At 36.2% G+C, this 13,285-nt stretch overlaps 3 protein-coding genes across 5 annotated transcripts in view; 1 reads left to right on the top strand and 2 right to left on the bottom strand.

Annotated features, from left to right (window-relative positions):
• Positions 1-1,022: 1,022 nt before the first annotated feature.
• Positions 1,023-2,562, bottom strand: LOC134790063 (uncharacterized). The gene is made up of 2 exons (XM_063760820.1): positions 1,881-2,562; positions 1,023-1,425 (listed from the first exon to the last, which is right to left on the bottom strand). Exons 1-2 carry the CDS (start codon positions 2,560-2,562, stop codon positions 1,103-1,105), a joined length of 1,005 nt encoding a protein of 334 aa, XP_063616890.1. The 3' UTR covers positions 1,023-1,102.
• A 5-nt stretch (positions 2,563-2,567) lies between these two features.
• LOC134790064 (biogenesis of lysosome-related organelles complex 1 subunit 5) lies at positions 2,568-4,472 on the bottom strand. 2 transcript variants are annotated; one of them, XM_063760821.1, is made up of 4 exons: positions 4,412-4,472; positions 3,968-4,050; positions 3,691-3,879; positions 2,568-2,741 (listed from the first exon to the last, which is right to left on the bottom strand). In XM_063760821.1, the coding sequence occupies exons 1-4, from the start codon at positions 4,431-4,433 to the stop codon at positions 2,568-2,570; spliced, it is 468 nt and encodes a 155-aa protein (XP_063616891.1). In that variant the 5' UTR covers positions 4,434-4,472. The 2 variants fall into 2 exon arrangements, with proteins under 2 accessions (XP_063616891.1, XP_063616892.1); XM_063760822.1 differs by lacking the exon at positions 4,412-4,472 and adding an exon at positions 4,251-4,399.
• A 484-nt stretch (positions 4,473-4,956) lies between these two features.
• The window catches only part of LOC134790061 (arfGAP with SH3 domain, ANK repeat and PH domain-containing protein), a 99,767-nt gene continuing 91,438 nt past the window's right edge, over positions 4,957-13,285 (top strand). For both annotated transcript variants that reach the window (XM_063760818.1, XM_063760819.1), the window contains exon 1: positions 4,957-5,295. In XM_063760818.1, the coding sequence (XP_063616888.1) occupies positions 5,170-5,295 (126 nt within the window). In that variant the 5' untranslated portion in view covers positions 4,957-5,169. The remainder of the gene's footprint in view (positions 5,296-13,285) is intronic.

The following is a 13,285-nucleotide window of genomic DNA, read 5'->3' on the forward strand; positions in this document are numbered from 1 at the left end:
GTTTATGTCGCTCCTTTACACAAAAGTTTTATGTTTACAAATTCATTGATTTTTATCAGTAATTGGATCAAATAATTTACAAGTATAACATGTGAATATTACAGAAACCGATGACCTTGTTTTTGTCACGGCTTTTAATATCATATTTAATAAAACTCTATGAAAAGCCATCAGTTTTAAAACATATTTCTCAGTTATCGTTAACTGCACTCTGCGTGGATAGAAAATACAATCCTATTGGCCTTGCCCCAGAATCTAGCTTTAAAAATAATCAATTTAATTTTTTCAGTACAAAGAGGCGGCAAATTTGAAAAAAGGGTCGTATTTCCTTTACAAATACTATTTATAATAGTCTATCAAGCCATTTCCGACGTTTTCTACTGACAAACTATACTTATTTCTTACTCCCTTGCCGCACACGCACGGAATTTTCATTCCGATTCCGTACGGAATGACAGGTGGGAACGGGACGTCGCTCTACAAATGCATAGCGCTGTCTCGCATGCACATGTCATTCCGTACGGAAAATTCTGGGTGCGCGGCCAGGCTTACAAGTTGATTTGTTAGTATTCACTTTTACAAGTTGCAAGATGCATAAAACTCGCGCGTATTCCTTAATACCGCGGTGCCTCCACTGCACAGGTTGTGAATAATATATATTAGAAGCGAGCAGGTCCAGTCCAGCGCCTTAAGGATGTCAGTGAGAGCCATAGCCGTCTGCGCACACTAATCAAATTTCTGTGGCGCACTATTTATTTCTCTACTTTAGCGCGGTAAGTGCGGCTCTTTATATCGGGAACTGCAGCTCGCCACATGAACTTAGACCACTCCAAAAAAGTAGAATTACTTACCTAATTTTCAACTTCTGTGGCTCCTAAAATTTGATTAGGTATTTCTACTGGGCTTCTCTTGAAATGTTTGCCAACCCCCGCTTTATGGAATAGTTCTAGTAATATATATACTTACTGAACCCCTCAGGATGAAAATTTGGGATATGGCTGAAGAAAATTCAAAATCAACAATATTTTAAATAGTTATTAATTATAATAACTTACAACAGCAATACATAAAGAAACTATACAGTAAATATAGGAATATTATACTAATCTTGATGTTCCTTACTATTAACACTCTTATTAATAACAACTTTCTTTTGGCTCCCATACTTTTCTTCGTCAACAAACTTAGGAGGTCCTCCTATCTGTGTGGTTTCAGGAACATTTAGCTCTTCATTAAGCTTCTTGGCCAGGAAGTATATTTCAGCAAGGGCGATCACCAGAGCACACATTACTCCAAGGAGCAGCCGGAATCCAAAGTCAAGGTTACCGACCATCCATTCTATTCCTCTGAAGCCGAACAGGAATCCAGCAAATATTGAAATTATGAATTGGCCAATCGCAATCAGCTGCCTGTTCATCTGTTTTACTAAAACATGGAAAAAAAGTTTAGAGACTTTTAAATATTACAATTATATGTACTTAATCAATAAAATGTAAACTGATTCATAGGCCTAGGTTTGATTGTGAATCATCATTACCATTAGTAAGCTTTTTTCAATAGTTCCAGAATGTATTTGAGCATTATCCCATATTGTGAAATAAGTAATATAAGTAATAATTCAAAATAACTAGGTCTAGTTACTAGTGACATCAAAAATAGAATTGAAGGCTAAAATCTTTACATGTAAAATAATAAATAAATGTTCAATGCTATTATACATACAGATTTATAAGCAGAAATCTTTGTATAACAATAAGATTGATGTAACAAATCATAAAATTCATTTGTATGGAAAAGTGTTCATTACGTTGGCATAGAGTTAGATTTAATCTTGATCAAAAATGGGGAAACTTTTATTCATTAAAAAGTTAAGTACTTACATTGGAAAGCAATAGAATCGTCAGGGAACCTGATCCTTACATTATCAACACCTTTTGTCATTTTCCTGTAATCTCTAGCTTCTTGTTGAGCCCTCAGTTTCACACACCTCTGTTCCAACACAGGGTTCCTTTTAATAACACTGTTCTCAGGCATTTCAATGTGAACTCCTTCCATAAGCTCATGTAAATATGGGGTGTCTGTTTCAGTGCTTCTAACAGTGTTAAGATAAACATATAGCCAGTCTAAATCTGAAGTCTTCAGAAATGGACCGTCTCTTTCTTTTTCATTATCCTGTGACTCTTTCTCAATTTCTGTTGAATCTGATTCTAATTGTCTCTTTTTGTCCCCACTACTATTTTCTTTGAGCACTTTCTTGGGTACATTACCAACATTCTTGTCATTTTCATCAATTACCTTCTTCTCAGGTACTTTAAGGTCTAATTTTTTAACCTCTCCTTTAATTTTCTCTAATTTTGATACATCAGACTCGCACAAGTGATATGCTTGTTCTATGTTCTTCAGTTTTACTTTATCCTTTCCTTTATTAGGTTGTGACTTAATGAATTTCAGAATGTTTTCAGGTATTTCATAATTGCTTTTTATTGTTTGGAGGAACTTAATCAGCTTTCCTGATGGGTAAATTTTAAGGCTAGGATCTGTGAGAGATGATTTTTGATCCATTGTAATTATTTGGTAATATTGAGCTTGTGGTTTAGGTCTGCGTAGAGATCTCTCAGCTCTTCCTCTTTTTCTTCAAAAGTGTTGTCAATCCTTTGGCACTTAAAGTTCATATCATCAACAAACTGATCCCATTCCTTTTGCCTTTTTTCACGATTTTCAGCTCTTTTTTGTTCACAAGTCTGAAAATTAAAATGAAATCAAACATCTAATTTTAAATATATCTGGACAACAATAATAAGCAAAAGCGATATTGTCCTAATGCAGTCAACATCAACTATACAGGGTGATTCATGAGACGTGAGCAGGACTAATCCTGCACACTCAGTAACTGATAATTGATCGATCACCGTCGTATTTAGGTGAAACAGCCAGATTTTTTCCTATTTTTTTACTTTTTGGTGAGGGCAAATTTAATCCTCTACAATCATGGTCACCCTACAAGACCTAATTAATAAGCATAAAGCCTCTTTAATTTTTGATTACGAAGAAAATAAACTGTCAAACTTGAGTGAGATACGAGTTTTCAAAAGTAACCAGACCGCGATGAAAAGGACATTCAATTTGACACAGAATATCGGTAGTTTAGTATTCTAATTTTAGGGTGACCACGCATGTCGTAAATAAATTAATAACTTTTTTTTTCAACACAACTACAAAATTAACGTTAACCTCACTAATACTGATACGAAAGTGTTGCTTATAATCTATGAAATGCGCAGTATTAGTCCTGCTCACGTCTCCTGAATCACCCTGTATCTTTATACTAAAAATGTAAGACATATATTTGTCATCAAATATACCTATATGAGGACTAACTGGCAGGATAGACAGACAGTATAGGTGTCTAGTGCATGCCACACTGATATTCAACTAACATACCTTTTGTAATAAAACTATTGAAATGGATTATATCGCGTATATTAAATACATACTACATCCCAACGTTTCAAACCCTTTACAGCACACACACACAGTACAGTTTTTCCTCAGTCACCCGTTGACCATGAATGCTGTAAAGGGATGGGAACGCTGTCGGGATGTAGTATGTATTCAATATACGAGATATATTCAGTTTCAATAGTTTTATTTCATGAGTAACTATTGCGGTAACCGAAGACAATATTATACCTTCTGTACTTCAAGATAATCAGTCTCAACTCCTTCACACAACTGGAGTGCCTGGTTTAGTTTCTCACCGAGTACAGGTAGTGCCGCCTCACTACCTTTCTTTATCTTGTCAACCTGGCTATCTTTAATGTCAGTGACCTTCTCAAGAATGTAGAACAAATTCTCTACTTCACGGTCTCCACGTTTTTCCTAAAATAAAGTTGAATAAGTAAGACCCAAAGGACTTCTGTTATTTACAATTAAATTTCACATCTACTTTGAAAATTGTTGTGCCTACCTCGAATTCCTTTAGCATAAACTTTATTTCTCCATTTAAAAATGGTCTATGATCAAATAATCTGGCCCAAACTTCACCAATTTCTGAAATCAAAATAATTTTGACATCAAACATTTGACAATGCTAGTGACCTAGTTTGAGGTTCATTATGATGTTTTTTGAAGATTTACAAAATATATATTATAATGATTGCTGTCATCACGTAAATCCAAGATAAATTTCGGCATTAAGTAAGTAATTCTACATTATTTATTATAGTAAAAAGAAAAGGTAAATGGATGACCTGGTAATTTCATGTAACGACACAACTATTGCATCATGAGTTAATTATTAGTCACAGGACACTATGAGGATGGAACTTGACCAATTTTTAAGGAACGTGATAAGCAAATTTGTACAGATTTTCCTAAAGATAAATAAAAATTCTGAGCCCTTCGTACATACCTCGTGACAGTTCCGTCATCATTGGTTTACCAAATAGCGTTTCGATCACTACTTATAGGAACAAGTCATACGATTATTACGTACTAAAAACTACTAAAGATGGTAATATTATATAAAGAACTATGTATTAGATGTGAACATTTTCATTCATATGGACTACTAGTGTTTTAAATGACTGTTCATTAATTATAAGGTACTACATAAATTAACTCACTAAAAACGAAACGCAATTAATACAATAATGTTGCCATTTATAAATTCAATTTGCAATGACAGATAACATAAAACCTCAAAAACAATTAAAATGGCCATTGAATTTCATCATGGTTTCTTTGAAAAATTTACCTTTCAGGTGAAATACCATTTACTTACATTGGTAAGCCGACAAGAAGTCTTGATATAATTTTGAAGAAAAAGATTGGTTTTATTGTGGTTTTATTTTGCTTCTAGCAATACTGAACGAATGACTGACAAGAAATCAATTTAATACATTCATTCATTCGAAACAATCTCTTTCTCGTTCTATCAATTTTCGTTCATTCGGTTAGTGAGTTCATTCATCGCGTAGTAGACGGGTGTACGTTAAATTAATGGATTGAATTCGATATTGTTTTTATTTGCGCAGAAGTGTTTTGAAGGCGACAATGGTGGTTAAAGGTTTCGTTTAATTGTTTGTTAACTGCATTAAGTGATGCGTTAAGCGGAACTGAATGTGAAGTTTGGGATTATTTTGTGTGTAAATTGTGATAGTGATCACCATGCCGGGTCTTATAGGCATTGGTGAATTTATCGAGGAAACTCGAGAGGATTACAATTCGCCGACGACTTCCACATTCGTGTCGCGTATGCCGCAATGTCGGCAGACCATCGGTGCATTGGAAGAGGTAACAGTGTTTTTGTTTGAATAACCGTTCCCTAATAAAGTCGAGATTCTACAGCTGGCATGATAAGGTGCGCCTGGCTTGACAGGAAATGCTTTGTGATTAGATTTTCCTTAATAAATTACCTTGATCATTTAATAGGGACGTCGAAGGAACTTTAAATGTTTTTGCGAAACAAATAAAATATCCTAGTCATTCACGTTATTCACGTAAGCAATGTTATGAATCAGTTGAATCACAACATAATAATTATTTTATGTAGGTACCTAAAATACCTAAATACATGTAAATGTTTTGTTAACTTAGTGCTTAAAACGCTGTTTATCTACATAATGACCTAGTCATCAATACTTTCATTACCGTTAATGATGTCAGTAAATATTTACTGAAGTAAGAATATTATGCAAACATATTTTCATACAAAAGGTTGATGGGAACTTCATAGGCATACATATAAGCATTAAACATTTTAATTTTGAATGGAATGGACCCAATCAAGGAGCATCTCCAATATATCCTATACATACTTTGTTTTTGTCTTTTATCATACATTCACGGCAACCACCAGTATTAGGAAAGGGCAAGTAGGATATGAGAAATGAGCACCATAAAAGCGTAAATTAGAACTTTATTGCAGTACCGATTAAGTTGTTGTCGAAATCGTGAACAGGTAGGTAGCCAGACCACCGCAGGTATAAATGTAGGTAGGTACCTATTTGAGCAAAACACTTCTGGCGCTTCTATTATATAAACGTATGTCCTGTTAAGTCTAATAAGGCCTAGCTAGATAATCGCTTGTCCATCCATAATTTTGACTTTTTTTGGTTGCTAGCTTCTAACGAATGCCTAAAGTATTATTAACAAAAAATACTACCGAAGTAGATATGTACTGAGATAAAACTATCGTGTTAAAGGACTGCATACTGCATACTACTCGGAAATCTTTTACAAGTGATAAGTTAGTTAAGTACGGCCTAAGCAGGTACGTATAATATACGCTACGTACCTACCTATTTGTCGTCACTTTATCTTATGGAATCAGAAAGTGACCATTACGATCAGAAAGCCGGCGTCCGACTTAGTTTGGGGGCAATTTGGAGACAATCGACCCACTCGTCAAAAATTGTGTAGGTAGTACTAACCAAAAGTCCAAACCCGATGTTTTGACTTTTGACTATTAAAGGCAACCAAAGGTAGGTATTTCTTCTTAACCTACTAGTCCTACTACGTTATCGTTTGACTAGCGTTAGGTGTACCGCCCAGCTACAAAATTGCAGGGCCATTTTATAATTGAGTTTCATTCATAATACATGTGTCCATGCAATTTTGCAGCTCACTACATCGCCCAGCGTCCCCTGCGATGCGTGTGCTTATAACTGTAAATTTCCTAGGTTAGGTGCCCAAATAAGTAACCTATTAGTACAGTGTTCAAAATCATCTTGACGCGACTTTATTGTTAATAGAATAAGAGCGTGTCAAGGTAATTTTGAACACCTCGCCCGCTTAGCAACTTCTGCTGCTGACTGTACCCGACTGCACACGCGGCTTTAATTCACCTACCTTGCCAATTTTTCTATACCTATTCACCAATTCACCAATGTGTAGATAGGACCATTACGAAGCTATAATTGATTGTGATTTCGTGATCATACATGTGATTACAGCTGCGTAGTGTGGGCGACGGGAGCCCGACCTTGCCATCACGCCCCCAGTGCAAAAATAACTGTATCTATACAATCTATAACTATCTAGTACTTCCATCTATCTAGTATTTACTCGACCAGATTGAGCGGGAAACGGAAAGTAAGAAACAAGAAAGTTTTATGTCAAAAGGAGCTATACGCGAGGTGCTTGCTGAAGGCAAGAGCAAGATGTTGTACGGCTTTGAATGTTCTTTATAATTATTATAGTTATTTACAATAGGTGTATCATAATTTCATATGCGCTTTGTTGGCCGTCTTCAAGTTTAATCATATTCGGTTTAAGAGTCTAACGGCTCGATTCGGAAAATGAATTAGATTTCTACTAGACTTCAACAAGTTACGATACGGATAATTTAATAGTACATTGTGCAACATGGGGCGTAAGTTGAATATTGCAAACGAGAGTAAGTTAAATCGCGACGGCTTGCCGGAGCGATTTATAGACTCGAGTTTGCAATATTATTACGCCCCGAATTACACACAATGTTTTTCATCACACTTGCGATACAAAAATTACGTATAAAGACAAAAAACTGTTAATTATGGCACTAGAAACTTCATAACTCCCTAGGGAGAACGCTTTTTCTATAACTCCCGCTAAACCTGCGTGCAATTCCACATTTACTGAGCGAGTGTGATGAAAAGATATTTGTAAGATAGATATTATGTCAAATTTGACGTTTCCGCGATTCTGGAGGTCCTCTTGAACGATTTCGACAAGTTATGACCTTATGACTTAGATATCCAAGTCACATCTAGTCGATATCTAATGTAGATCTAGTTGATCTCTAAATCGTCTCAAGCTCTTGTGATTATCTGGAAATCCGAATAGACCTGTAAAGCCCGTCACAGATAGCTATAATATCTCTGTAGATACCATGTAGATACCGACAGATATCTTAGAGTATCGCTAATCACCACACACGCCATCAATACCAAAATTTATATCGCTCTGTCTAGCACCTACACTGTGAGAGAGACGATATAATATAACATCTTAAGGTATTACAGCTTCGTGTGTGGACTCTGTCCAATAATACGTAAATGATATCGCAAGATGCCGTATCCTACGGTAAGTATCTGCCGATATATTATCGCTCCGTCTGTGACGGACTTAATGAAAGTTACCTTTAAACACAAAGTATCTTCAGTTATTTCACGAATAACACAATACATAATATTATACGTAATACCTATTTATACACACAAGCAGAGCCCAATCGTGCAAGTTCGATATCTGAGAAAGATATACAATTCCTGCTGAGATGCTTTACGGCCGGCACACTCTAACGATTGTTATAACTTACTTGTAGGTAATGGCCCCTTTGCATTGTCTGCTAACTTAAGGCTCCGCACACAGGCGCGTTCTGCGGGCGGGGCGCGCCGCTTTTACATAAAACGCTCACGCCCCGCCCGGAAAACGCGCCTGTGTGACTTCACCTCTAAAAGATCATGAAGACCACAAGTTTTCTAAAATATCCGCTTTTATACGTTAGAAAACTAGAACAACCAACAACTGGCACACATCAACCGACCTTTCTTTACAAGTAACATTTGGAGGGTTGTTAGTTGTTAATTACTGTTTAAGGGTAAATGTCATATGTGGTGGTATTAAGTGCCCAATTGTTACGCTTTACCCAGACACGCCTACTCAATTAGTACGGGTTATTAAAAATTAAGTACATATTCTGTAGTTAGACTTTTTTTACAAAGGAATGATAAAGTCTTATTCGTTTAAATAATATTTTAGCAACAAGAGAGTTGATGAACTGTGACTGTATATTTGGTCCATTAAATATTCGTCATTATGCTCACTTACAATATATTAGTCAGGTAGGGACATTATTATATTTGCCACGATGACGGGCTGATTTAGACGGCGCGCGAACTCGCATGCGATTTTAGTTACATTGCGGACTGTTGGTTACGTCCAGTCCAGTTCAACCGACCGATCAAAACCCGCAATGGTATGAAACCCGCATGCGAGTTCTCGCATCGTCTAAATCAGCCCTGTTTTGTCTGTGGATAAAACATTCTTAGGACAGTCAAGCGATAGAAATGGGACTGTCATCCGCGGTAATTGGTTGTTGTTACACTTCAGACTGATACAGAATACAGGTACGGAACTACGGAATACGAAACATTTTCTACATCATAGTTAAACTACACAAGTACATTATAGGAATATTATTTCTAGTTGTTAATTCCGTTTAAGGGTATGCCACATTTATATGAAGTACTCAAACGTTACGCTTGCTTTGTACTGTCCCCGCCTACTCAATTAGGCGGCAAAAGCAAAGGGTGCGGATGGGGTTATTAAAAATTAAGCATTCCGTAATAAGGGCCTTCCTACGAATAAATTTAGGACGTAGCGCAGAACGGGCCGTTTTATGGAGATAGTTATTGTCCCTAATTGTTCTATTATCTACTTTAAACACTTCACACTTGCTTAGGAAATGGTTAAGGTAATTATGGAACTTTGACCGTGTTGGCAATTGTTTTCTTTTTAAATTAGCTTGTGGAAAAGTCAAACCAAATGCCTGAAATGCCGTTTTTTTTTTTTAGGGTGTTGTATATTATGTCTATTCGTAGTATTCGTATTCATATTATAAAAATAAGATTTTTATTATTTTACGTCACTAGCTAGACTCTGACCATGTTAACTAACAAACTTGGCTGCATGGTATAATAATATACTCCGCCTGGTACTCCATTCCCGTCTTTTCTAGGTCACCTAACTGACACGCGCTTACGTCATCATGCGACAGCGCTATATGATAATATGCGATAGCGCTATATATAGCGGCCATGTTGTTGTGACGTAGCCCCGTGTCACTCTGGGAATGGAAGACCATGTTTTATTAGACTATGCTTGGCTGTAAGAATGCATACATATCCCTATAAGCTCCATAGTTCCATACTTGACGTTGCTATTGGCATTTTTACTTAATAGCGTGGTTCGACTCTAGGCAAAGGTAATTTTAATAGGTAACTTCCCTGCATATGGCTCATTTTGTTTCTAATTTTTGTGAAAAATTCTGTTTGCAGATAGATTTAACAGATGTGAGTGACTCATTATTGACTGCATGTACGCGTTGTTTTAATTCCAGCTAGGTCAGAAGGCCATACCAATCACTGCAGACGACCAATTGGAATTAAGTGACGATCGTATAACTAAGTTAGCATTAGCACTTAAAGATTTGGCTCCGTGCCAACTACTAAACGGAGCAAACTTTGCAAATTGATACTTTATCTTTGTCGGAGCAGAACTCGCTAAGTGCTCGATAAAAACCAATAAAGAGATTAAAGTGTACGTGGATGAATGTAGTACATATTAGGCTGCAATAAGATTAACTTCTAGATTAGACAATGGGTAACTTAAATACCTACCTGTATTTGCGTTGTAAGAGGCTCTGTTCGGCTTATGCGAAACATTTGGATGAACTTTCTATACAAAAGTTATTTTGCTCATTTATGACAAATAAATCGTTTTAGTATTAATATCAAATATGTACTGCGTTTTGATAAAGTACATTATCGCAGTTGATAATTTTTAATGCGATTGTAAACAAAAGGCTTTGTTTGTATTTTTGTTGAATTTTATTTTATTGAACAATATTAATACTTAACATTTTATATGTGCAATGACACGAAAAGTTAACCCTTTTAAAAACTAATGTCTAATATCGTCAGAGGCCCCATCAGTTAACGCATTTTCATTTTTTAAAGATTAAAAATTATGATTCGTTAAATGACTAGTAACTTATAACCTTGCTATCATACTTTCCTCCAACTTTACTGTGACCCTTGCATGTTGTAAGTCAAAACCACGATGAGTCACCACATGTGAATGCGCCGGGTCCCGCTGCCAAAGCCGACATAAAAAAAGATGCGCATACGTTTTTAGAGTTCCGTAGTTTTTACCTTTTTAGCGTCTATTACTAAGCCTGCGCTGTCCGTCTGTCCGTTCGTCTGTCTGTCACCAGGCTGTAACTCATGATCCGTAATAGCTACACAGTTGAAATTTTCACAGATGATGTATTTCTGTTGCCCCTATAACAACTATATTTAAGTGGGGCTCCCATACAATAAACGTGATTTTTATGCCGTTTTTTGCGTAATGGTACGGAACCCTTCGTGCGCGAGTCCGACTTGCACTTGGCCGGTTTTTCTGATAGCTAGGTTTAGTTGTAACGTTGTGTCTTGAACTCTCAATTACGCTGGTTACCCGAGGCGATATGTTTGTAAACAAGGAGAATAACCCTGCCCATAGCGCGTAACACCTGATGCAGCTGATAAATGAACCGGCATCCGCCGTCCGTGAGTCATTGTTCTTATGCGCTTTCGTTACGTGGGCTCTTGTAATGTCCTACTTAACATAACTACACTCATTTAAGGTAAGTAAACGGCTAGATTTGAACATATTATATCCTATACTGATAAACGAGAATAACTTGTATATTATTACCATTATACCTACCCAAATATGTTACGCCAGTTACTAGCACGACGTCGACCGCTCGCCGGAAAGTCAACCATATACATATTATTTTAACCGTTAGGGAATGATTTCCATGGGAAAAACTATCCTCGTTGTTCAAGTATTAAAGTACATATCTGTGTGTTTCATTATTCAGAAAGAATAATAACAAGTCGAATTAAAGAAAGTAAAAATACCGGTTAGGCTTCGCAAGTCATTTTATTATAGCTTGTTGTCACTCCCACATCACCACTCTAATGGCTACGTGAGCCAGGCTGTAGGTCGTGCCAAAGAATTAGAGATACATATATACAAACATACACAGGCTCGGAATACATAACCCTTCTTCGGCAGTGTAAAAACATTTTAATTGCGTCCTTAATAAACTAATGTGTGGAGGATTTGGTGCCAGAACTCCGGCTTGCGCTCGTGTCGTGTCGAATACAACAACGTGAGTCACGATGATCCTGAACTCTACAATTTACAAGACTAATTTATAAACGTCTCGTTATAGTTCCGTAAAAACGTCGTCCCTTGGTTAATTATAAAAACATAGGCTGCAAACGCATAATCGGATTCCTTTACAAATCTGTTAACAAAGCGTTTTGTAGCCGTCTCGTCTCTAATTCGATGTGCTTCAAACCTCCATTGTATTGTCTTAAGATTTTACGCGCGGACATTTTTTAAGACAACAACATATATTTTATTGTTTAGCGAGCCTTTGATGAGTGCCGGTGGTTTTCTAAAATGTCCGTTTCGAATTGTTATCAACCGTATTCTTTTCTGCTAGATATTTTATTTTGTAGTTTAGAGAACACAGCAGCTTCACTTTAACTACTACAGTCAGACGTAGTACCATTACCCGAATAATATTGCTTTTTTTCTATGGGTCGCATTTTCTGCTGACTCTCTCTCTTTTTTACTGTTTTTTATTATATCTCGCTTAAATTCATCGCCATCGCAAACGCTATACAAGTTTAGAAATAATAAGTGTTTTTATTAATCGTTATATTTATGTAAATTCAGGGAACCTTTGATTGACATTTTTGTCACATGCCAAAACCCAGAACCCTACATCACTTTCCACTAGACAGAAGGGTACCAGCCTTAGTAAGACCCTTTATATTAAAGTTTTAGTTTAGTTCGAGACAGTCCCTTGATGTTATTTTATTACCTATGAGATGTCACTACATATTTTGTACTTCCAAGCTTATAAATTGTATGATGTTACAATCTTCGGTAACATCAATTATTATACCTATCTAAGTATAGACCTTTAGATCTTTTGATACGTGCTTTTGCCACGTGTTCGAGATTTTAACTAGCCTTACAAGAGCACTCAAAGGCATTATTAAATCAAAGTTAAAAGTACTTACCTGCAACGTTACTTGAGGTGGCGTGCTCAAGTGCAAGCAACTTTATCACGAGGGAGTATGCACGGTGCAGTATTGGCATGCATAAAGCTATTATGCAACCTTACTTTAGATGCAGGTTTGAGGCTAGAGCTTTGCTTTACGTATTACATATTATGTTTATGAAGTCATAATTATTATAAATAAAAGTTACTTATCATAAAAAGAAAAGGAACTGAACAAAAGAATTGACGTTATGTTCAGTTCCTTTCCTTTTATGATAAGTAGGTACCTTTCAATTATTTTGAATAGTAACAATAAAATGTATAACTGACCAGTTTTGTATGTAAGTACAAATATTACATTCAGTAAAGTACCGACTTACAAGAAAAATGCACTGATCGCGTAGAATCATACTAATAGTAAAATAAAATCACGATGAACAAAACGAAAGTCCC

The sequence above is a fragment of the Cydia splendana genome, chromosome 4, assembly GCF_910591565.1.
Source record: "Cydia splendana chromosome 4, ilCydSple1.2, whole genome shotgun sequence".
Lineage (NCBI taxonomy): Eukaryota > Metazoa > Arthropoda > Insecta > Lepidoptera > Tortricidae > Cydia > Cydia splendana.